Below are 25,545 nucleotides of genomic sequence, written 5' to 3' on the forward strand. Positions count from 1 at the left end.
GGGCCAGCCATCAGACACTACCAAGAGGCGGTGGCTGAATGGATAGCGTGACGGCGCCGCGTTCAGGACGACGCGAGTTCAATCCCCGCCCGGTGCCACCAAGATGGGATTTTTCAGCCGCCGCCGAGTGGCTTAAAACTACCCACATGCTGTCCAGAAGACCACCCATCAACCCGGACTCTTGATTCTAGAATTAAAGATGAGCTCTGGGAGGGCAGCATGAGCCAATGCAAGATGGCGCCACTATAAACACTCGCCTGCGTCAGAACGGGCTGGGCCGACCATCAGGCCCCACCGGGAAGAAGCCTTGGGCCGACCATCAGGCTCCACCGGGAAGAAGCCTTGGGCCGACCATCAGGCCCCACCGGGAAGAAGCCTTGGGTCGACCATCAGGATCCACCGGGAAGAAGCCTTGGGTCGACCATCAGGCCCCACCGGGAAGAAGCCTTGGGCCGACCATCAGGACCCACCGGGAAGAAGCCTTGGGCCGACCATCAGGACCCACCGGGAAGAAGCCTTGGGCCGACCATCAGGCCCCACCGGGAAGAAGCCTTGGGCCGACCATCAGGATCCACCGGGAAGAAGCCTTGGGCCGACCATCAGGATCCACCTGGAAGAAGCCTTGGGCCGACCATCAGGATCCACCGGGAAGAAGCCTTGGGCCGACCATCAGGATCCACCGGGAAGAAGCCTTAGGCCGACCATCAGGCCCCACCGGGAAGAAGCCTTGGGCCGACCATCAGGATCCACCGGGAAGAAGCCTTGGGCCGACCATCAGGATCCACCGGGAAGAAGCCTTGGGCCGGCCATCAGGATCCACCGGGAAGAAGCCTTGGGCCGACCATCAGGATCCACCGGGAAGAAGCCTTGGGCCGACCATCAGGCCCCACCGGGAAGAAGCCTTGGGCCGACCATCAGGATCCACCTGGAAGAAGCCTTGGGCCGACCATCAGGATCCACCGGGAAGAAGCCTTGGGCCGACCATCAGGATCCACCGGGAAGAAGCCTTGGGCCGACCATCAGGCCCCACCGGGAAGAAGCCTTGGGCCGACCATCAGGATCCACCGGGAAGAAGCCTTGGGCCGACCATCAGGATCCACCGGGAAGAAGCCTTGGGCCGGCCATCAGGATCCACCGGGAAGAAGCCTTGGGCCGACCCTCAGGAGCCACCTGTACGAAGCCTTGGGCCGACCATCAGGCCCCACCGGGAAGAAGCCTTGGGCCGACCATCAGGCCCCACCGGGAAGAAGCCTTGGGCCGACCATCAGGATCCACCGGGAAGAAGCCTTGGGCCGACCATCAGGATCCACCGGGAAGAAGCCTTGGGCCGACCATCAGGCCCCACCGGGAAGAAGCCTTGGGCCGACCATCAGGATCCACCGGGAAGAAGCCTTGGGCCGACCATCAGGCCCCACCGGGAAGAAGCCTTGGGCCGACCATCAGGATCCACCGGGAAGAAGCCTTGGGCCGACCATCAGGATCCACCGGGAAGAAGCCTTGGGCCGACCATCAGGATCCACCGGGAAGAAGACGCAATAGGCCACGACGTACAAAAAATAATAAAATAAATAAATAAATAAAAGCCTGTTGGTGCCATAGGCCGAAAGGTAAAAAAAAGAAAAAACTCAGCTAGTCAGTAAGATAGTCAGCCAGTCAGTGGGTCAGTCAGTCCGTTAGTAAAAAAGATGATGTACAATGAGCTGTTGGCGTAGTAATTCTCAGCGGACATTTGGGATGTTCAATAAAAGACAAAATCTGCCTGACAGTTGTTTTAGCCTTCCGAGAGATTAATTCCTGGTACAGATTATTCATGATTTACGGACAGACTCAGAGCACAGGGATACAATGGTAGGGGCAGCCCAGGTACTGGTCCTTAGCGTCAAGCACAGCATGGTCATTACAAAGCCTGTAGCGCCCGGCCATGAGCCGCGAGACAATGTCGCGGTAGTTCTGTCTGAGGCGGAGAGGACAGCGACTGTGTAAGGGCGACCACTGCTCTCTCTCTCTCTCTCTCTCTCTCTCTCTCTCTCTCTCTCTCTCTCTCTCTCTCTCTCTCTCTCTCTCTCAGTAGGGGCAGTTAGCAAGGGGAACGCAGTTGTGGTAGTCGGGGTGGAAGACTGTCCCCCCGGCGCAGGACTCGACGCCCTGGTAGGTGCCGGTCGCCGCCGTGCAGTGGTAGTAGTCAGCCGTGCACTGGTTGGGGCACCTGGCGAAGTAGCCGACGGAGACACAGGTGAAGGGGTCGATGCAGCCGTCGGCGCCCACCACGTTGAGGCACGACAACCGTGTGGCGCACGCGGCCGCGGGGGAGCACCCTTGGAGGAGGTAGTCGAAGTGTTCCCCGTCGGGACATGTGCCGTGCGTGGTGGGCACCGCAGAGGGGTCTATGCATAAGTAGTAGCTCCGGCAGTCCAGCGGGTCTTCTACGACCGTGCCCAGAGCGTCAGCCTCTGTGCAGTAAGGGTGGCAGTGGCAGCAGAGCCTCACGTCAGTCTGGCACTCCTCACCGTTAAAGAAGGGCTTGGATGCATCGCAGGTCCCAGATCCTGTGACTTTTCCTTCTTTACATTCATAGTAAGAGTGACAGTCAGTGATGGAGGAAATTAGCCCAGAGCCAGTGACCGGGCACTCGTAGCTGCAGCTGCCTGTCGGGGGTACTACCGGGCACTCTTCGCACTCATCTCCCTTCTCACACGCGTGACTGGCAGCGTTGAAGACCTGCCCGTCGGGACAGTCGAAGGCTAAGCTGGGACGGGCATCATCGATACATATATAGTAGCTGCGGCAGTTCTCGGGGTCCGGAACTAAAGTACCTGGGCCACATCCGGCACAGTCTGGCTGGCCGGTGCAGGGGTCAGTGTTGGTGCAGGCGGCGGCTGCGAGGGCGGCAGGCACCTGGCGGGGCAGCGGGCGTTGGTAACAGTGTTCCGAACTCATTGTATCGTTACAGGACTGAGGCAAGTTTGTGATGCTGAGTATTTCATCACACTTAATTATATTTTTCTTTATAATAATTACACACACACACACACACACACACACACGTACCAGGAGCACCAGCAGCAGCAGCAGACAGGAAGGTGACCGCAGACCCATGGCGAGTGTGGCTGTGCGCGTCTTCAGGGGCGGGGTGTGTGTGCGTGCAGGGCGTCCGTGCAAGCACATAAATACCCTCAGACACCCAGCCCATTAAAAAAAACAACGATTTATTTTTCGGTGCATGCGTGGCCTGAGAAACACGCCAGCTGCCGACACATCATCAAGCACGCGAGCACACACACACACACACACACACACACAAATACACACACACACGGTTTCTGTAGACATGCTGAACGCCCTAATGTTTTTTTTTCTTTTTCTAAGGTGGTGCTTGAAGTGCGGGTAGGCTGTCTTGAGGGGTCCCTTTGACCAAGGCCTACGAGAGGGAAGGCCTAGGCGATGGGGGGGGGGGGCTGACCTGAGCCACTCATCAAGGTGAGGGTAAGGATAGCCCGCACTCCTCAGTTTCTTCCCAGGTCAGGTCGGGGTCACTGCGCGCTACTCTCCAGCCATCCCTTCCCGCAAAACAGTGTCTCTTAGTGGTTTATTTTTGCTGTCAATGTCATTTGGTTATGCCTAACACGTGTGCAGTTCCGAATTGCAAAGGAAACTACAGGAACGGCTAAAAGTGCGCGTGTTTTCCTTGCCGAGAGATGAGGAACTCTCCCCAAAATGGCTGCGCGCTATCAGGAGGGAGGGAAGGCTATACACCGAACAAGCACAGCAGGGTAAGTCCTTCTCGTTTTATTTTAACTTCATTCTTATATTTTACGGGCTTGTCGATGAATGTGTACCCGGGAACACCTGGGAAGGGACACTGTGCTTGGGGGCGTAAAGGGGGCTGTTACACTGGGCAAATTTTCCGTGGATCTTCAGTCAAACCACGATTTCCGCTGGCGTGGTTCTCCTATTTCCGTGGTTTTCTCACGTGTCCACGAGCTTCAGAAAGTGCAATGGAAAACAACTGACTACTGAGGGACTGAAGGGAAATGATGGCCACCTCTTGATTGTTTTGTAGGAGCAGCGAGTAGCGGGCTTTTTTTATTATTGTTTCCTTTTTTTGTGCCCTTGAGCTGCCTCCTTTGTTGTAAGAAAAATGTGGGTGCTCAACTTCATTCATCCCTCGTTTTCCTGTGTGTGGTTTTACATTACTGTTTCGGATTTATGCTCGTGTGATGCAGAATGTCCGCGGGAAGACGAGGGCGGCTCAGCTTTCCTTAATAGTGAATGGCGAGGTCAGGAAGCCGGGTGGGAGTGACTTTAGCGCCTCTGTTGCTTAAGGGTCTACTACACTTGGCAAATTTTCCGGTTCTCATGTGTTTCTTGTTATTGCTGATGATGATGATGATAGAGAGTAATACCGTCGTTCTTCGGTGAAATCTACCGTAGCTTTGGAAGATCGTGGACACGTCAGAAAACATCCACGGTAATAGGAGAACCACGCCAGCGGAAATCGTGGTTTGACTGAAGATCCACGGAAAATTTGCCCAGTGTGATAGCCCCTTAAAGAGGAGAAAAGATGAGCTCCGGGGGGCAGGGTGAGGCAGGCAAGATGGCGCCATTATAAACAGCTGCCCGCGTCACAACGGGAAGGGGCCGCCCACAAGGACCCCCCCAAAGAGACTACCAAATACATAATAATAATAATAATAATAATAATAATAGCAATAGCCCCTTTAAGCCCCTAGCAGTGTCCCTTCCCAGGTGTTCCCGGCAGAGGAAGATGAACAGCTGGACGCTCTATATATCTCTACGCCAGTCAGTAAGTCACCCATTCCGTCAGCCAGTCAGTAAGTCACCCATTCCGTCAGCCAGTCAGTAAGTCACCCATTCCGTCAGCCAGTCAGTAAGTCAGTCAGCCAAACCGTTACTAATTTTCTCAGCCAATCAGTAATTTTGTCAGCCAGTCAGTAAATAGTTCGACCATTCTGTCAATCAGTAATTCAATCAGCCAGTCAGTGGGTCAGTCAGCAACTTGGTCAGCCAGTCCGTCAGTTGGTCCGTCAGTCAGTCCGTTAGTAAAAAAGATGATGTACAATGAGCTGTTGGCGTAGTAATTCTCAGCGGACATTTGGGATGTTAAATAAAAGACAAAATCTGCCTGACAGTTGTTTTAGCCTTCCGAGAGATTAATTCCTGGTACAGATTATTCATGATTTACGGACAGACTCAGAGCACAGGGATACAATGGTAGGGGCAGCCCAGGTACTGGTCCTTAGCGTCAAGCACAGCATGGTCATTGCAAAGCCTGTAGCGCCCGGCCATGAGCCGCGAGACAATGTCGCGGTAGTTCTGTCTGAGGCGGAGAGGACAGCGACTGTGTAAGGGCGACCACTGCTCTCTCTCTCTCTCTCTCTCTCTCTCTCTCTCTCTCTCTCTCTCTCTCTCTCTCTCTCTCTCTCTCTCTCTCAGTAGGGGCAGTTAGCAAGGGGAACGCAGTTGTGGTTGTCGGGGTGGAAGACTGTCCCCACGGCGCAAGACTCGACGTCCTGGTAGGTGCCGGTCGCCGCCGTGCAGTGGTAGTAGTCAGCCGTGCACTGGTTGGGGCACCTGGCGAAGTAGCCGACGGAGACACAGGTGAAGGGGTCGATGCAGCCGTCGGCGCCCACCACGTTGAGGCACGACAACCGTGTGGCGCACGCGGCCGCGGGGGAGCACCCTTGGAGGAGGTAGTCGAAGTGTTCCCCGTCGGGACATGTGCCGTGCCTGGTGGGCACCGCAGAGGCGTCTGTGCAGAAGTAGTAGCTCCGGCAGTCCAGCGGGTCTGCTACGAACGTGCCCGCAGCGTCAGCCTCTGTGCAGTAAGGGTGGCAGTGGCAGCAGAGCCTCTCGTCAGTCTGGCACTCCTCGCCGTTAAAGAAGAACTTGGATGCATCGCAGGTCCCAGATCCTGTGACTTTTCCTCCATCACATTCATAGTAAGAGTGACAGTCAGTGAAGGAGGAAATTAGCCGAGAGCCAGTTTCCGGGCACTCGAAGCTGCAGCTGCCTGTCGGGGGTTCTACCGTGCACTCGTCGCACTCATCTCCCACTACACACGTGTGACTGGTGGCGTCGAAGACCTGCCCGGCGGGACAGTCGAAGGGCAAGCTGGAAGGGCCACTCGTCAAACATAAATAGTAGCCGCGGCAGTTCTCGGGGTCCGGAACTAAATCATTTGGGTCACATCCGTCACAGTCTGGCTGCTTGGTGCAGGGGTCAGTGTTGGTGCAGGCGGCGGCTGCGAGGGCGGCAGGCATCTGGCGGGGCAGCGGGCGTTGGTAAAAGTGTTCCGAACTCATTGTATCGTTACAGGACTGAGGCAAGTTTGTGATGCTGAGTATTTCATCACACTTAATTATATTTTTCCTTATAATAATTACACACACACACACACACACACACACACACACACACACGTACCAGGAGCACCAACAGCAGCAGCAGACAGGAAGGTGACCGCAGACCCATGGCGAGTGTGGCTGTGCGCGTCTTCAGGGGCGGGGTGTGTGTGCGTGCACGGCGTCCGTGCAAGCACATAAATACCCTCAGACACCCAGCCCATTAAAAAAAAAACGATTTATTTTTCGGTGCATGCGTGGCCTGAGAAACACGCCAGCTGCCGACACATCATCAAGCACGCGAGCACACACACACACACACACACACACGGTTTCTGTAGACATGCTGAACGCCCTAATGTTTTTTTTTTTTCTAAGGTGGTGCCTGTAGCGCGGGTAGGCTGTCTTGAGGGGTCCCTACGAGAGGGAAGGCCTAGGCGATGGGGGGGGGCTGACCTGAGTCACTCATCAAGGTGAGGGTAAGGATAGCCCGCACTCCTCAGTTTCTTCCCAGGTCAGGTCGGGGTCACTGCGCGCTACTCTCCAGCCATCCCTTCCCGCAAAACAGTGTCTCTTAGTGGTTTATTTTTGCTGTCAATGTCATTTGGTTATGCCTAACACGTGTGCAGTTCCGAATTGCAAAGGAAACTACAGGAACGGCTAAAAGTGCGCGTGTTTTCCTTGCCGAGAGATGAGGAACTCTCCCCAAAATGGCTGCGCGCTATCAGGAGGGAGGGAAGGCTATACACCGAACAAGCACAGCAGGGTAAGTCCTTCTCGTTTTATTTCAACTTCATTCTTATATTTCACGGACAAGAGAGAGAGAGAGAGAGAGAGAGAGAGAGAGAGAGAGAGAGAGAGAGAGAGAGAGAGAGAGAGAGAGAGAGAGAGAGAGAGAGAGACCTATTCAGGAAAACACATCACACATGACTTCATATGTATGTATGTATCTACATATGCATGTATGTACGTATGTTTATCTATTCATCTATCTAGATATCTTGTATACCTATTTTTAACCGTCTATCTATCTATCTATTACTTTTATAAATTCAATTATTCTATATATTTTATACATACATTATTTTTTGCATGTGTGAGGTGCATTCTAGGCCCCAAGACATCATGCGAGAGGCAACGCGCTTCAACGAGAAGACTGGAAGGGAACTTAGCGCCAGCTTGATGAAGATTCGCCTCCAGGATGGTGCTGTTCCTTCCCAATTACCTAACTGCCCAGACTATTGATCGGGACGTGTTAGAGAACGCCCCGACATGAAGAGGACGAGGAGGGAGCAATCTGCTGTACAGGAGGCAATGGAGAGATGTATATGTGAAGTGTTTCTTTACCAATAACATTTAAGAAATAAACTAAGTACGGTTCTTTTTTCTTCTTCTTGAAAATAAGCCTTATATAAGACAGCATCATGTTTTCATCAACAAGGTACAGTATCTAGCACCAAAGGAATAAATGAACAAACAGTAAGAAGGGCAGTACTAAAAGCCTTAAGGTCATCAGGGGTAGGTCATTATATAGTGGGACACACGGAGGTGAAACACAGGAGAAGACACACAGCGCGGAACGGGGAGAGGAGACAAGAGCGAAGCGCGGGACCGCACCTTGCTGACCTCACTCCCCATCGCCTATAGTCTGTTCCGAGCAAGAAGTCCGTTCAGGGTGGAGCTGGTATCGTCGTTTACCTCTACCCATGCTGCCAAATCAGCCTTCGTACATGCGTCTCTCTCTTATTTCCCATCCATGTGCTATTTGAAAGCGGTATTTTATATATTCTGTATATAGTAAAAGAAGCTACATAGTACAATGAGTGTCGATGTTTAGGATTATTACAAGGATTTGTATAAATTCTATGACATGTGGCAGCGATTTTTTCCCATGTTGCCACGTTGTGGTGGTGGTGGTGGTGGTCGGTGTGTCCCCCTAGGTCCCTCCCCCGGGTCAAGAGGGAGAGAGAGGGAGAGGGAGAGAGATAAACGGATGGGTTGTGGGTGGGTAGGCCGGGAGAGAGTGCTAATCTGATAAATGGCGGTCGAACTGGCAGCGCTGCATTCATGGGAATTCTGGAATCTGCCACACCTTGAACCGACTTCATACTCCGAACAGACTATAGGCCTCCCCTCTCGTAGGCCTTGATTTGACGCCCCAGCCCGTTTGTGACACGGGCGAATTTAATTTATAGTGTCTGCCGGGATGCGTGACTCCTGCCTGGACCATGCTGCCCATCTGTACAGCGGGCCGCAACCCACACCAACTAAATCAGAAAATCCTTTAACCCGGTAGCAGCGACGGACCAAATTTGTGGTTTTACCGCGTACCAGCGACAGACCAAGTTTTTGCCGTGATATAAATCCCCCAAAATAAATGATGCGTAGACTGATCAGGAATGCGTTGATATATGTTATGGAATGGTTTGTGTGAGTGACTTACTGACTGACTGACTGACTGATTGACTTACTGACTGGCTGACGGCATGGCTGACTTACTGACTGGCCTAGATGTATATAGACCATCCAGCTGTTCCTCTGCGGGCTTGTCGATGAATGTGTACCCGGGAACACCTGGGAAGGGACACTGTGCTTGGGGGCGTAAAGGGGGCTGTTACACTGGGCAAATTTTCCGTGGATCTTCAGTCAAACCACGATTTCCGCTGGCGTGGTTCTCCTATTTCCGTGGTTTTCTCACGTGTCCACGAGCTTCAGAAAGTGATGCAATGGAAAACAACTGACTACTGAGGGACTGAAGGGAAATGATGGCCACCTCTTGATTGTTTTGTAGGAGCAGCGAGTAGCGGGCTTTTTTTATTATTGTTTCCTTTTTTTGTGCCCTTGAGCTGTCTCCTTTGTTGTAAGAAAAATGTGGGTGCTCAACTTCATTCATCCCTCGTTTTCCTGTGTGTGGTTTTACATTACTGTTTCGGATTTATGCTCGTGTGATGCAGAATGTCCGCGGGAAAACGAGGGCGGCTCAGCTTTCCTTAATAGTGAATGGCGAGGTCAGGAAGCCGAATGGGAGTGACTTTAGCGCCTCTGTTGCTTAAGGGTCTACTACACTTGACCAATTTTCCGGTTCTCATGTGTTTCTTGTTATTGCTGATGATGATGATGGTCAGTAATACCGTCGTCCTTCGGTGAAATCTACCGTAGCTTTGGAAGATCGTGGACACGTCAGAAAACATCCACGGAAATAGGAGAACCACGCCAGCGGAAATCGTGGTTTGACTGAAGATCCACGGAAAATTTGCCCAGTGTAATAGCCCCTTAAAGAGGAGAAAAGATGAGCTCCGGGGGGCAGGGTGAGGCAGGCAAGATGGCGCCACTATAAACAGCTGCCCGCGTCACAACGGGAAGGGGCCGCCCACAAGGACCCCCCAAAAAGACTACCACATACATAATAATAATAATAATAATAATAATAATAATAATAATAATAATAATAATAATAATAATAATAATAATAATAACAATAGCCCCTTTAAGCCCCTAGCAGTGTCCCTTCCCAGGTGTTCCCGGCAGAGGAAGATGAACAGCTGGACGCTCTATATATCTCTACGCCAGTCAGTAAGTCACCCATTCCGTCAGCCAGTCAGTAAGTCAGTCAGCCAAACTGTTACTAATTTTCTCAGCCAATCAGAAATTTTGTCAGCCAGTCAGTAAATAGTTCGACCATTCTGTCAATCAGTAAGATAGTCAGCCAGTCAGTGGGTCAGTCAGCAACTTGGTCAGCCAGTCCGTCAGTTGGTCCGTCAGTCAGTCCGTTAGTAAAAAAGATGATGTACAATGAGCTGTTGGCGTAGTAATTCTCAGCGGACATTTGGGATGTTCAATAAAAGACAAAATCTGCCTGACAGTTGTTTTAGCCTTCCGAGAGATTAATTCCTGGTACAGATTATTCATGATTTACGGACAGACTCAGAGCACAGGGATACAATGGTAGGGGCAGCCCAGGTACTGGTCCTTAGCGTCAAGCACAGCATGGTCATTACAAAGCCTGTAGCGCCCGGCCATGAGCCGCGAGACAATGTCGCGGTAGTTCTGTCTGAGGCGGAGAGGACAGCGACTGTGTAAGGGCGACCACTGCTCTCTCTCTCTCTCTCTCTCTCTCTCTCTCTCTCTCTCTCTCTCTCTCTCTCTCTCTCTCTCTCTCTCTCTCTCTCTCAGTTGGGGTAGGGGCAGTTAGCGAGGGGAACGCAGTCGTGGCTGTCGGGGTGGTAGACTGTCCCCCCGGTGCAGGACTGAACGCCCTGGAAGGTGCCGGTCGCCGCCTCGCAGTGGTAGTAGTCAGCCGTGCACTGGTTGGGGCACCTGGCGAAGTAGCCGACGGAGACACAGGTGAAGGGGTCGATGCAGCCGTCGGCGCCCACCACGTTGAAGCACGACACCTGTGTGCTGCACGGGGCCGTGGTGGAACACCCGTTGAGGAAGGAGTCGAAGTTCTCCCCGTCGGGACACGTGCCGTGCGTGGTGGGCACCGCAGAAGGAGTTGTGCAGAGGTAGTAGTTTCGGCAGTCCAGCGGGTCTGCTACGATCGTGCCCGCAGCGTCAGTCTCTGTGCAGTAAGGGTGGCAGTGGCAGCAGAGCCTCTCGTCAGTCTGGCACTCCTCGCCGTTAAAGAAGGGAGTGGATGCATCGCAGGTCCCAGATCCTGTGACTTTTCCTTCTTCACATTCATAGTAAGAGTGACAGTCAGTGATGGAGGAAATTACCCCAGAGCCAGTGACCGGGCACTCGTAGCTGCAGTTGCCTGTCGGGGGTACTACCGGGCACTCTTCGCATTCATCTCCCTTCTGACACGCTTGACTGGTAGCGTTGAAGACCTGCCCGGCGGGACAGTCGAAGGCTAAGCTGGGAGGGTCCTCATCGAAACATACATAGTAGCTGCGGCAGTTCTCGGGGTCCGGAACTAAAGTACCTGCGTCACATCCGGCACAGTTTGGCTGGCCGATGCAGGGGTCAGTGTTGGTGCAGACGGCGGCTACGAGGGCGGCAGGCACCTGGCGGGGCAGCGGGCGTTGGTAAAAGTGTTCCGAACTCATTGTATTGTTACAGGACTGAGGCAAGTTTGTGATGCTGAGTATTTCATCACACTTAATTATATTTTTCCTTATAATAATTACACACACACACACACACACACACACACACACACACACACACACACACGTACCAGGAACACCAGCAGCAGCAGCAGACAGGAAGGTGACCGCAGACCCATGGCGTGTATGTGACAGGCTGTGCGCGTCTTCAGGGGCGGGATGTGTGTGTGCGTGCAGTGCATCCGTGCAAGCACATAAATACCCTCAGACACCCAACCCCTTAAAAACCATCTATTGTTCATCTGATGCGAGGCCTGAGAGACACGCCAGCTGCCGACACACACACACACACACACACACACACACACGAGTGCAAATCTATGGTAAAAGATCTGACTGGGGATGTGTTACGAGTGGGGTCCCACAAGGTTCGGTATTAGGTCCACTTTTGTTTATTATTTATATCAATGACTTAGATACAGGAATTAGTAGTGATGTCAGTAAGTTTGCAGATGATACCAAGATCGGTAGAGTAATTGAGTCGGATCAGGACGCTAGTATTCTCCAAGGTGAACTCAACAGATTGTATGACTGGGCGGATCAATGGCAGATGGAGTTCAATGTAGGGAAGTGCAGTATTCTGAGTGTAGGTAGGAACAACCCCTCACATAACTATTGCTTAAATGACACTCTCATAAGCAGGTCTGGGTGCGAGAGGGATTAAGGGGTCTTAGTGAGCTCTGATCTCCGTCCAAGGCCACAATGCATTCAAGCTAGAAATCGAGCTAATAGGGTACTGGGATTTATTTCAAGGAGCTTAAACAACAGAAGCGTCGAAGTCTTCCTCCAACTATATTTAGCATTAGTTAGACCTCATCTTGACTATGCGGTTCAGTTCTGGTCACCTTACTATAGAATGGATATCAAAATATTAGAATCGGTGCAGAGGAGAATGACTAAGATGATTCAGGGGTTGAGAAACTTGCCATACGAGGAAAGACTCAAACAGTTAAACTTGCATTCTCTAGAAAGGCGAAGGGTGCGTGGAGACATGATCGAGGTTTATAAATGGATGAAGGGCTTTAATAAGGGAGACATTCATAAGGTTTTGTTGGTAAGAGAACCGGGTAGGACACGAAGTAATGGGTTTAAACTGGACAAATTCAGATTCAACAGGGACATAGGCAAAAATTGGTTTACTAACAGGGTGGTGGATGAGTGGAATAGGCTTAGCAGTCATGTGGTGAGTGCCAATACAATCGTCACATTCAAAAATAGATTAGATAAATTCATGGACAGCGATATTAGGTGGGGTTAGATACACGGGAGCTTAGGGTCAAAGGAGCTGCCTCGTACAAGTCTACCGGCCTCTTGCAGACTCCTACGTTCTTATGTTCTTCTGTTCTTATTAGGAAGACTATAGCTGCTACAAAGATAAAAGGGGTGGAGGGAAGGGTATATTTCTCTGATAGACCTAAGGAAATTAAATGGGCCTAATGGGAAGAATTTTAATGGGCAATCCACTGCACTGATATCTCCAGGACAATAATTACATTTCGAAACTGCACTTCAGATTTTCGAATTTCTACTCACAAATCAAATCACAACAAGGGAGATCAGTGTTTGTCTGGTATTAATCTCTCTCTCTCTCTCTCTCTCTCTCTCTCTCTCTGTAGCTAACCTAACCTAACCTAACCTAACCTATATGTACCTTAATATCCACCAGCTGACGCGAAGAGGCAACTTTAACGTACTAATATTTTCATATGTTTATTTATTATTTATGTTACCGACTTTGTCCATGGCGCACGCTAACCACTCAGCCATCGCCTTATTCACTCATACATTTACTCATATTTTTTTCTCTGCTGTGCCCGGCTGTGAATGAGAGGGCAGCGAAAAGGTCTGCAGCACAACGGGAGATAAGGTTGGTATTGTCAAATGCTCCCACCCCTCACGCCAACTATTTCCAAGGGCCATAAAGGAGGTTAATCGAGTTCTAATAAGTTTTCTTTTAGGTTCACGGTACAGAAGAAGGCTCAGACTACCACCAGGGCCATAAAAGTACCCCTGGAAATGCCCTAAACTCCCACGAAAGCCTTGTCAAATGAGTGTTCTTTTAGGTTCACGGTACAGAAGAAGGCTCAGACTACCACCAGGCTCATAAAAGTACCCCTGGAAATGCCCTAAACTCCCACGAAAGCCTTGTCAAATGAGTGTTCTTTTAGGTTCACGGTACAGAAGAAGGCTCAGACTACCACCAGGGTCATTAAAGTACCCCTGGAAATGCCCTAAACTCCCGCGAAAGCCTTGTCAAATGAGTGTTCTTTTAGGTTCACGGTACAGAAGAAGGCTCAGACTACCACCAGGGCCATAAAAGTACCCCTGGAAATGCCCTAAACGCCCACGAGAGCCTTGTCAAATGAGTGTTCTTTTAGGTTCACGGTACAGAAGAAGGCTCAGACTACCACCAGGGCCATAAAAGTACCCCTGGAAATGCCCTAAACTCCCACGAAAGCCTTGTCAAATGAGTGTTCTTTTAGGTTCACGGTACAGAAGAAGGCTCAGACTACCACCAGGGTCATAAAAGTACCCCTGGAAATGCCCTAAACTCCCACGAAAGCCTTGTCAAATGAGTGTTCTTTTAGGTTCACGGTACAGAAGAAGGCTCAGACTACCACCAGGCTCATAAAAGTACCCCTGGAAATGCCCTAAACTCCTACGAAAGCCTTGTCAAATGAGTGTTCTTTTAGGTTCACGGTACAGAAGAAGGCTCAGACTACCACCAGGCTCATAAAAGTACCCCTGGAAATGCCCTAAACTCCCACGAAAGACTAGTAAATTACGTGTTCTTGGGCGCAGAAATGTTTAAAAATATGGGTTGTGAGGGTGAAGGCACAGCGGCTATCGTTACCGTGCGCCAAATTGGTCCAGGAGTCCCGCCCCGCCCCCTGCCTCCCCCTCCCTCCAAGGCAACACTGACCCCAAGCTCCAGCCTCCGTCCACCAAGCCAATCCAGTGGGAGCGGATTCTGAAACGAAGTTACGGCGTCGTATCTGCTTAAGGCGCCGCAAGTCCGGCCGTAGCGCTTCCGCTGGTATACTCAAAACACCGGCGCGGCCATTTTGAGGAGTTACGGCGCCGCAGGTTAAGGCGGGTGTGGGCCGCCCTAAGTGAGTTACGGCCTCCTCTCCCTGCACGCCTTCGCTGCTACGAGTGGAACATACAGCCTTCATACAGGTATGAAGTGCATACATACGATGTTTACGTAGTTATACTACTTATACAACTGTAAGAGGTGAATGAACTGCCAGTAAGATGTTTAGTAATACAGTAACTAGGAAGTTTGGGGAAAACTTGTGAGAGGGCTTCCCACTGCCTCTTGCAATGATACATTTTTATTATGTGGAGTTGCAAAGAACTAGTAAGTAGATCTAAGGTATGTTGCCATGTTCCTGTGCACTCATACTTTATGGACAGCATCACAATTGAAGACGTGGTAAATATATATGCATTCAGTTCACGCGCATGACACCATTTTCCTCATATTTGCCTTCCTAAATCCTACAGACTTGGGGATCCACCCCCCATCCTTCACAACCTACGTAGTATCTTGCACGCGTGGGTGAGCAGGGACATCACTGTGTTGCAAGTGTTGTATATATACCATAGTGCTGATAAATGTTAAAGGTAACTTTTCACAAAAATAGTGTTATAGCTTGCATATACAATACAGCATCGTCTGAATGTCTGAGGTTATGAACAAAGGTAGGTTAGGTTTGTGTCAGTGCTATTAGCATTAGTAGCTCCTCTTCCGAAAAGCTCGGCCTCCTTTTCTTTGTAGGGGGCAAGGTAGGGGGTGAGGAGAGAGGCTCCATTGTCGTGAGAGGGTGGGCACCGCGGGAACGTTCGCACAACAGCTAATTTGTGTTTACATCCCGCGATTGGTCGACGCTTCCTATTTGCCGACTAGAACTTGCCCCTGATTGGCCACTGTGACGCGGCCGGGCGCCCTAAGGCCCCCTTACGACGGCCTTAAAAAGTTTTGAGTATGGGAAAGGAATGCCGAGACACGGCGCCGTAGCGCGGCCGTAGCCAACGGCGCCTTGGTGAAGTTAAGGCAGCGCGCGGGCCTTAACTTACGGCCCTTCTCAGAATCCGCCCCCAGGGCTGTATTTTAAGACACCATCGCTTCTCACATCAACTATTTCCAAAGGTCAAAGAAGGGATCACTGTTTTTCATGAGTGTTTTTTAAGGTTCATGGCACAGAGGAAGGGTCACACTACCACCAGGGTCATAAAACTACCCCTGGAAAGGCCTACAGCTCCTACGAAAGCCTTGTCAAATATGTGAACTTGGGCGATGAAATGTTTTAAAATACGACCTTAAGTTGGTACTGTCGGACGCTCCCGCCTTACACAACTATTTCCAAAGGCCAAACAGGAGACTAGTCGAGTTCTAATGAGTGTTTATTTGGGCCGGCCATCAGGCCCCACCGGGAAGAAGCCTACCGGCGCAATAGGCCGCGACGTAAAAAAAAAATATAAAAAAAGCGGGACGCCTATCGGATCAGAGGCAAGAGCAAACACATGTTATCTAATAGGAGTGGCCATACAGGACGCGGGTAGCGGGTTCCCTCCAAGCTTACCCGCTACCCGCGTCCTGTATGACCACTCCTATTAAATAACATGTGTTTGTTCTTGCCGCTGACCCGCTAGGCGTCCCGCTCCCCTCTACCCTCCCAGCAAACCGCGAGCAGTGTGGCCGCACCCTGAGAGTCCTGGGTGGAGGGGGTCAAGGGGACGCCCACAGAGTCTATGGCTTGAGCAAGTCGATGGCTCTTGTCTTGGTGTACTGCTTGGGACGGGAATAAGGGTGTCTGTATGGATGCATGCCCTGAGGAGCCCCCGGGAATGGCGTCGTGGGGTGTGCGAGGCGACGCCCCTCCCTCCCCCCAATGTTTGCTGTCGTTAATTGATGATTGCTTGGAGCAGACATGGGACCGCTGTCAGCTGTCGGGAGTGCTTTCAAAGACTGCCTCCAGCGACTATCGGAGGGTTGCGGCGCCACGTGAGAAAGAACAGCTTGGGGCGCGACGCAACGCAGACCCCAGCCAAGGACGCCGGGCGTGATGGTGGGCGCCGCGAGGGTCTGCAGACATCCAGAGGGAACCAGCCCACCTGCTGCGCCAGGCGTCGCCCAGAACTCTATAACCTTCAGGCCTCCCTGGCTTGAACTGAACACGGCGTCGGCTGCACGGCGGCCTCGGCAGGGTGACGGCTGAAGCAGTCCTCTGTACCTCCAGGCTCAGGGGTCGTTGTCATGTCTTAGAGGAAGCTTGCTGCGCCATTCATCCCGCACCCATTATATTAACTCCTACAGACGGAAACTTCTCATTTGCTTATTTTCAGACTCCACGCTGAAGCGCGGCGAGCAGGCCTTGCAGCCTCCCAGCAGGACGCGCCGAGTGGAGCATCCCTGCCGGCGTGCGGGCTGGGCACTACGGCGAGTGTCTCTAAGGCTGCTGGGACGTGTACTGGGCAGGGCGCGGGGGAACAGGCAACTTTTAACCCGCTTGGACTCGATTATGCTTCCCGAATAAAGGAAATGTATTCTTTTCCCAAAGAGTATGGAACGCAATGATGCCGGGCGAGCGCGTTGTGGCGCCCTCAGCAGCAAGGTCGTGAAGCCGCCGGGAACATCCCCGGAGCCTCGGCGGCAGCCTTTTCAAGTAGGCGTCCTTGAAGCAGCTCTGCACGGCTTGTGAATAGCGCTGGGTTGTCACTGGGTGCGCTGATACTCATTGCGTGGCGGTAGGTCACTGATGGGTGCTGGGTACCCCTGCCTAGGGCTCAAACACTATTACTGCTCCTATTTCTGCGTCAGGGTTGTTGTTTTTTTTCTTTTTTTACGTCTTGGCCTATTGCGCCGGTAGGCTTCTTCCCGTTGGATCCTGATGGTCGGCCCAGCCCGTTCTGGCGCAGGCGAGTGTTTATAGTGGCGCCATCTTGTACTGGCTCATGCTGTCCTCCCGGAGCTCATCTTTAATCCTGGAATCTAGAGTCCGGGTTGATAGGTGGTCTTCTGGACAGCATGTGGGTAGTTTTAAGCCACTCGGCGGCGGTTGAAAAATCCCAGCTTGGTGGCACCAGTCGGGGATTGAATTCGCGTCCTCCTGAACGCGGGGCCGTCACGCTATCCGTTCAGCCACCGCCTCCCCGTTTCGTTGGGCAGACAGGCTGGGTTTGTTCAGGAATGGCTCGTGAGAGGAAGAACATTCATTTACGAAGAAAATGAAGGTCACACTCGTTCAAGACGCAAAAGACGTCACATGCAAGACAAACAGCGCGGTGGAAAATTATCGCTTCTCCGAATAACAACTCCGTGATGTGGTGATTGGCACGCACAGCACACCCAGCTGTTCATCTTCCCTCTCGGGCTGGTAAGTATTTGTGTTCACGGGGAAACCTTGGGCCTGGAGACTGAGATAGCACGCCGCCGAGAGCCTGGGAAAGAACTTGCCACAGTGCCACAGTCCGAGGAAGGTTGACGAGAGAACAGTCACGTAGACGAGACAAGAAACATTTCGACACATTTGATAAGAGTTTCGTAAGAGTTTTGGGCCTTTCCAGGAACAGCTTCATGACCCTGCTGGTGTGACCCTTCTGTACTGCGAACCTGAAAACACACATTAGAACCTGATATATCTCCTTACCAGACTTTGGAAATAGTTGATGTTAGGGATAGAGGCGTTTGGGAATAAGATTACTCCTGGAAATGACCACAACTCCTAGGAAAGCCTTGTCAGATGTGTTCTTTGAGGTTCACGGTACAGAGGAAGGGTCCAACTACCACCAGGGTCATAAAAATACTGGAAATACCCACAACTTCCACAAAAGCCTTGTCAGATGTGTTCTTTTAGGTTCACGGTACAGAGGAAGGGCCCAACTACCACCAGGGTCATAAAAATACTGGAAATGCCCACAACTTCCACGAAAGCCTTGTCAGATGTGTTCTTTGAGGTTCACGGTACAGAGGAAGGGTCCAACTACCACCAGGGTCATAAAACAACTCTTGGAAATGCCCACAACTCCTAGGAAAGCCTTGTCAGATGTGTTCTTTGAGGTTCACGGTACAGAGGAAGGGCCCAACTACCACCAGGGTCATAAAGATATTGGAAATACCCACAACTTCCACGAAAGCCTTGTCAGATGTGTTCTTTTAGGTTCACGGTACAGAGGAAGGGCCCAACTACCACCAGGATCATAAAGATATTGGAAATACCCACAACTTCCACGAAAGCCTTGTCAGATGTGTTCTTTTAGGTTCACGGTACAAAGGAAGGGTCCAACTACCACCAGGGTCATAAAACTACTCTTGGAAATACCCACAGCTCCTAGGAAAGCCTTGTCAGATGTGTGCAAGTGGTTGAGCGAGGAAATGTTCGAGAAATATGGCGCTAGGTGGAAACATGACGCAGCAACAGGGGGGAGATCTCACGCTGGCTCGGGGCACATCAAGGTGACCTACCACCCTCACGGCTTGTCTATTTTACGGGTCAGGAGATACAGAAGGGGGAAGCGAGGGCGGCGGCGACTGACAGGGGTGCAAGGGGCGAAGAAAACAGGCCATCGAGGTCATAGATAAAATTAACCAGGATTGCAAGATATAAAGTGTCCAAAATTTTGTTACGGAAAAACCCCTCTCTCTCTCTCTCTCTCTCTCTCTCTCTCTCTCTCTCTCTCTCTGGGAAAGATAATGATGAGAAAAGAACATATGTGATGACGTCAGAAGCGGCAAAATAAATTAAAAATACTTTCTTCATGGAGAGAGAGAGAGAGAGAGAGAGAGAGAGAGAGAGAGAGAGAGAGAGAGAGAGAGAGAGAGAGAGAGAGAGAGAGAGAGAGAGAGAGAGAGAGAGAGAGAGAGAGAGAGAGAGAATGTAATTATTGTGATATGTTTTTTTAATAAACAAACAATCGAGGTATTACGTTTTTTATTCATGATTGTGTTGATGAATATATAATAATAATAATAATAATAATAATAATAATAATAATAATAATAATAATAATAATAATAATAAACACGGTAAGTCTAAAGTGAGCGCTAAAGTATACCTTCAATCCTTAGAAGTAAAGTTAGGAACAATATCTTAAGTTCCACCGTTGACAATTTCTACAAAAGGACACATTATGACATTGCTCAAATATCAACCCATCAGAAGCAACGCTCGCCACTACAAAGGCGTACTCTGGAGAGGTCTGATGCAGTGTACCTTCCCCATGTGTTCCCAGGTACCCATTTACCCACAAGGCCGAAAGGGAGGATGAACGCCAAATGCCCAGGCCGGATTCTAACTCATGTATATGGATTCGTAGGTAGGCATGTTAACCACTACGGTATCATCATTGGCCATCACCACTGACACCCCCACCACTAGCATCCCCCCCACCACTAGTACCACCTCCACCTCAACCTCCCTCGCCTGTGCTGCACTAATTCTACCTGTGAGAGAGTTCCTTTGGAGTTTGTATGGGGATAGGAAGGCGTGGTATTCCTTTCTTTGGAGCGATAGAATTTTAAACATTATTATTATTATTATTATTATTATTATTATTATTTTACAACAAAGGACACGGCTCAAGGGTAACAAAAAGAGTGTAGGGAAAAGAGCCGGCTACTCACCGCTCCCACAACAGACAAAAGTAAAGATACTCGACTTTTTGTCCTATAATTATGTCCTTTCTCGTCCAGTTCCTTCTCTTCATCCTCTTCTTTGGCCTCAACTTCGTCTTCTTCCCAACGTCATATCTCCGCCGTGCTGCCGCTTGTCGTATAAAAAAAGTTACCGAGGAAGGGTCCAACTGCCACCAGGGTCATAAAACTACTCTTGGAAATGCCCACAACTCCCACGAAAGCCTTGTTAGATGTGTTCTTTAAGGTTCACGGTACAGAGGAAGGGTCCAACTACCACCAGGGTCATAAAACTACTCATGGAAATGCCCACAACTCCCACGAAAGCCTTGTCAGATGTGTTCTTTGAGGTTCACGGTACAGAGGAAGGGTCCAACTACCACCAGGGTCATAAAACTACTCTTGGAAATGCCCACAACTCCTAGGAAAGCCTTGTCAGATGTGTTCTTTGAGGTTCACGGTACAGAGGAAGGGTCCAACTACCACCAGGGTCATAAAACTACTCATGGAAATGCCCACAACTCCCACGAAAGCCTTGTCAGATGTGTTCTTTGAGGTTCACGGTACAGAGGAAGGGTCCAACTACCACCAGGGTCATAAAACTACTCCTGGAAATGCCCACAACTCTGTCTCATGTCTTTCTCTGCCTCTGTGGTGGATAGTGGAGTGTTTCCCATGTGGTATTGGTGTGCTGGATATCCCTTCACTGGTAGCCTGGTAACATACACTCCCAGGTCTTTCTCTGCCTCAGTGGTGGATAGTGGAGTGTTTCCCATGTGGTGTTGGTGTACTGGATATCCCTTCACTGGTAGCCTGGTAACATACACGCCCAGGTCTTTCTCTGCCTCTGTGGTGGATAGTGGAGTGTTTCCCATGTGGTATTGGTGTGCTGGATATCCCTTCACTGGTAGCCTGGTAACATACACTCCCAGGTCTTTCTCTGCCTCAGTGGTGGATAGTGGAGTGTTTCCCATGTGGTGTTGGTGTACTGGATATCCCTTCACTGGTAGCCTGGTAACATACACGCCCAGGTCTTTCTCTGCCTCTGTGGTGGATAGTGGAGTGTTTCCCATGTGGTATTGGTGTGCTGGATATCCCTTCACTGGTAGCCTGGTAACACACACTCCCAGGTCTTTCTCTGTCTCTGTGGTGGATAGTGGAGTGTTTCCCATGTGGTATTGGTGTGCTGGATATCCCTTCACTGGTAGCCTGGTAACACACACTCCCAGGTCTTTCTCTGCCTCTGTGGTGGATAGTGGAGTGTTTCCCATGTGGTATTGGTGTGCTGGATATCCCTTCACTGGTAGCCTGGTAACACACACTCCCAGGTCTTTCTCTGCCTCTGTGGTGGATAGTGGAGTGTTTCCCATGTGGTATTGGTGTGCTGGATATCCCCTCTCAAGGTGCGTGACTCTACATTTTGCTTCATTGAATTGTATCAGCCACTTTTTGTTCCATTCCTGTAGCTTGGTGAGGTCTGCTGCTAGGAGATACAGAGTCAAGGGGATAAAAGTGTCTGCCTTGTTGAATGACTTGTTGCTGTTGTAAATACGCGATGTTTGGTTACAATTTATGCAGAAAATTTCGTACAGTATCCGGTGGGGAGAGCGGCGATGATACGGCGAACATCACCGCTCTCCCCTACACTCCCTCTTCAGTCTTTTCCTTACTTACTACATTGTATTAGCTTTGACATGTAGGCTACTTGTGTATCATTTATTTAATCATGTGTAATAACCACTAGTCTCTCTCTCTCTCTCTCTCTCTCTCTCTCTCTCTCTCTCTCTCTCTCTCTCAGTAGGGGCAGTTTTCAGGAGAGACGCAGTTGTGCTTGTCGGGGTGGTAGACTGTCCCCCCGGTGCAGGACTCAACGCCCTGGAAGGTGCCGGTCGCCGCCGCGCAGTGGTAGTAGTCAGGCGTGCACTGGTTGGGGCACTTGGCGAAGTAGCCGACGGAGACACAGGTGAAGGGGTCGATGCAGCCGTCCGGGCGCACCACGTTGAGGCACGACACCTCCATGTTGCACGAGGCCGAGACGGAGCACCCTAGGAGGAGGGAGTCGAAGTACTCCCCGTCGGGACACTTGCCGGACACGGTGGGCACCTCAGAGGCGGCTGTGCAGAGGTAGTATCTCCGGCAGTCCAGCGGGTCTGCTACGATCGTGCCAATGACGGTCCCCTCGTAGCAGTAAGGGTGGCAGTGGCAGCAGAGTTTCTCGTCAGTCTGGCACTCCTCGCCGTCAAAGAAGGGAGTGGGTGCATCGCAGGCATAAGGTCCTGTGGCAATGGTTCCTGTACATTTATAATATATGTGACAGTCAGTGGAGGAGGACATGAAGCCATTTGCCAAGCACTCGTAGCTGCAGCTGCCTGTCGGGGGCACTACTGGGCAAGACTCGCAGTCATCTCCCGTTTCACACTTGCCACTGACGGCGTTGAAGACCTGCCCGGTGCCACAGTCGAAGGATAAGTTCTCATCCGGACAAACAAAGAAGGCGCGGCAGTTCTCGGGGTCCGGAACTAAAGTACCTGGGTCACATCCGTCACAGTCTGGCTGGCCGATGCAGGGGTCAGTGTTGCTGCAGGCGGCGGCTCCGAGGGCGGCAGGCACCTGGCGGGGCAGCGGGCGTTGGTAAAAGTGTTCCGAACTCATTGTATTCTTACAGGACTGAGGCAAGTTTGTGATGCTGAGTATTTCACCAGTATTTATTCTGTTTTTCCTTTAACCTTATGTAAATGTTACACACACACACACACACACACACACACACACACACACACACACACACACACACACGTACCAGGAGCACCAGCAGCAGCAGCAGACAGGAAGGTGACCGCAGACCCATGGCGTGTGTGGCTGTGCGCGTCTTCAGGGGCGGGGTGTGCGAGCGTCCGTGTGATCACATAAATACCCTTAGACTCGCGCCCTCAAATATTGATATACCTTTTATCCTACGCGTGGCTGAGAAACACGCCAGCTGCTGACACATCAAACACGCAAGCACACACACACACACACACACACACACACACACACACACACACACACACTCACAAGACATTGGGTCGTATTGCAAAACATTTCGCCACCCAAGAACACATATTTGACAAGGCATTCGTAGGAGTTGTGGGCATTTCGAGGAGTAGTTTTATGACACTGGGGATAGTTTGACCCTTCTTCTGTACCATGAACCTCAAGAAGTACTCATTAGAACCCGACTGACCCCCTCTTTGACTTTTAGAAGGAGTTGAAGTGAGGAGAGAGCGTCTTATAATACCAACCATTGTGTACGTTATTTTCAAGTTATACACACACGATTATTTTTTGCTTCTTTCAAACAACCAGTCAACAAGGCACACGCCGGGTACGTCGCCCAGACCGCATGGATTTCCTGCCAAGGGCTTCGCCTCCTCGTGCAGTGCCTCCAGCGCCATCACCAGAACCGTTACTGACTCCGCGAGGATAACTGCATCATCGGCAGGAACAAGGCCGGTGACCCTGGCAAGGCCAACAGATGCTCCACAATGACTCTGATCCACAACTCTTCCTATTACTGAGTCCGAACAAGTGTTGGGATGTGATGGAGCAAGGAGACGGCCCACCTCCCTCACTCCCGCCTTCACGGTAAAGATGCTGGACACACACACACACACACACACACACACACACACACACACACACACACACTTAACAACACTCTCAGTCTCAGGGTACAGGCCAGGAAAGTTGGAAAGTTTCGTTTAGTGGGCGCAACATTTGAGGTCATATGCCGGAGAGAGACAGAAGGGGAAGGAATTATAGAAGGGAACAGATCCCAGGAGACAAGACACAACCCCCGATTAATACCTGGTACCCATTCACTGCTGGGTGGACAGGGGCGTAGGGTATCGGAAAAGCCGCCCAATTTTTTCCACTCCGCCCGGGAATCAAACCCGGGCTCTCTCGGTCGTGAGCCGAGTGTGTAACCAGTAGGGGCAGTTAGCAAGGGGAACGCAGTTGTGGTTGTCGGGGTGGAAGAATGTCCCGGTGTCCCCCCGGTGCAGGACTCGGCGTCCTGGTAGGTGCCGGTCGCCGCCGTGCAGTGGTAGTAGTCAGCCGTGCACTGGTTGGGGCACCTGGCGAAGTAGCCAACGGAGACACAGGTGAAGGGGTCGATGCAGCCGTCGGCGCCCAGCACGTTGAGGCACGACACCTGTGTGCTGCACGGGGCCAAGGCGGAGCACCCTTGGAGGAAGGAGTCGAAGTTCTCCCCGTCATCACACGTGCCGTGCATGGTGGGCACCTTAGATTCGCCTGTGCAGAGGTAGTAGCCCCGGCAGTCCAGCGGGTCGGGGATGACCTTGCCCGTGTCCCCGCATAGCAGTAAGAGTGGCAGTGGCAGCAGAGCCTCTCGTCAGTCTGGCACTCCTCGCCGTTAAAGAAGGGAGTGGATGCATCGCAGGTCCCAGATCCTGATACTACGTCTCCATCACATTCGCAGTAAGGTAAATTTGACAATCAGCGGAGGAGGAAATAGCCATCCTCCACGCACTCGTAGCTTCAGCTGACAGTCGGAGGTACTACCGGGCAAGCCTTGCACTCAGTTCCCGTTTCACACATATGATTCGTGGCGTTAACACCTGCCCGTCGCCACAGTTGAAGGGGCACCGCCCGTACACACATAGAAGCTGCGACAGTCCTCGGGGTCAGGAACAAAGGTACCCTCGAGACAATCGGTACAGTCCGGCTGGTCGGTGCAGGGGTCATCGTTGGCGCACTCGGGGTCTTGCGGGGCGGCAGGCACCTGGCGGGGCAGCGGGTGTTGGTGACATTGTTCTGACCCTTATTGCAGGACTAAGGGCCGTTTTAACAGTCGTTTTGTTTGTTTTGATCGTTACCAATGGCGGCGAACGACGCTACAGTATTTCCACGTAAAACTGGCCGATGGGGTAGTGACGGTTGCGGGGTTAGCCTAGCCCAGCACCTTACCACACACTCTCAACACCTCTCGCCTCCTCTGCAGCCGCCAGTACCCCATCGGCCAGTTTCACGTGGAAAACTATAGCGTCGATCGCCGCCATTGGTAACGATCAAAACAAACAAAATGACTGTGAAAGCGGCTCTAAGTCAAGTTTGTGATCTTCAGTATTTTATAACATTTTTTTTTGGTATATTTCATTGACTTATGTTAGCGTTACACACACACACACACACACACACACACACACACACGTACCAGGAGCAGCACCAGCAGCAGTAGACAGGAAGGTGACCGCAGACCCATGGCGTGTGTAGACCGTCCGTATGCGCCCATAAATACCTCAGACCCCCATCCCCTCCCTTAAAAAGGTTCTCCCATCGCATACATGGCCTGGGAAACACGCTAGCTGCCGACACACACACACACACACACACACACACACACATACACACTCTCTCTCACACACACACAAAC

The 25,545-nt window shown here is 51.3% G+C and overlaps 1 protein-coding gene and 2 long non-coding RNA genes across 28 annotated transcripts; 2 read left to right on the forward strand and 1 right to left on the reverse strand.

The window, feature by feature from the left end:
* Window positions 1-1,754: 1,754 nt before the first annotated feature.
* On the reverse strand, window positions 1,755-23,112 carry LOC126987172 (peritrophin-48-like). Of its 12 annotated transcripts, none has more exons than XM_050843962.1 (3): window positions 22,909-23,074; window positions 11,287-11,368; window positions 1,755-2,813 (listed from the first exon to the last, which is right to left on the reverse strand). In XM_050843962.1, the coding sequence occupies exons 1-3, from the start codon at window positions 22,954-22,956 to the stop codon at window positions 2,065-2,067; spliced, it is 879 nt and encodes a 292-aa protein (XP_050699919.1). In that variant the 5' UTR covers window positions 22,957-23,074; the 3' UTR covers window positions 1,755-2,064. The 12 variants fall into 12 exon arrangements, with proteins under 12 accessions (XP_050699919.1, XP_050699912.1, XP_050699913.1 ...); XM_050843955.1 differs by lacking the exon at window positions 22,909-23,074 and adding an exon at window positions 11,542-11,706; XM_050843956.1 differs by lacking the exon at window positions 22,909-23,074 and adding an exon at window positions 11,542-11,706 and having other exon boundaries at window positions 1,755-2,718; window positions 11,192-11,368.
* Window positions 5,422-24,580, forward strand: LOC126987176 (uncharacterized). Of its 2 annotated transcripts, none has more exons than XR_007740315.1 (3): window positions 5,422-5,538; window positions 10,626-10,867; window positions 24,415-24,580. It is a non-coding gene; the product is annotated as an uncharacterized LOC126987176 (long non-coding RNA). The 2 variants fall into 2 exon arrangements; XR_007740316.1 differs by lacking the exon at window positions 24,415-24,580 and adding an exon at window positions 24,326-24,399 and having other exon boundaries at window positions 10,626-10,778.
* Window positions 16,142-21,899, forward strand: LOC126987178 (uncharacterized). 14 transcript variants are annotated; one of them, XR_007740328.1, is made up of 5 exons: window positions 16,142-18,240; window positions 20,260-20,842; window positions 20,942-21,040; window positions 21,140-21,238; window positions 21,338-21,899. It is a non-coding gene; the product is annotated as an uncharacterized LOC126987178 (long non-coding RNA). The 14 variants fall into 14 exon arrangements; XR_007740327.1 differs by lacking the exon at window positions 16,142-18,240 and adding an exon at window positions 18,394-18,440; XR_007740333.1 differs by lacking the exon at window positions 16,142-18,240 and adding an exon at window positions 18,422-18,536 and having other exon boundaries at window positions 20,356-20,842.
* Window positions 24,581-25,545: the final 965 nt, after the last annotated feature.

Source organism: Eriocheir sinensis, chromosome 64 (assembly GCF_024679095.1).
Source record: "Eriocheir sinensis breed Jianghai 21 chromosome 64, ASM2467909v1, whole genome shotgun sequence".
NCBI classification, from domain to species: Eukaryota; Metazoa; Arthropoda; class Malacostraca; order Decapoda; family Varunidae; genus Eriocheir; species Eriocheir sinensis.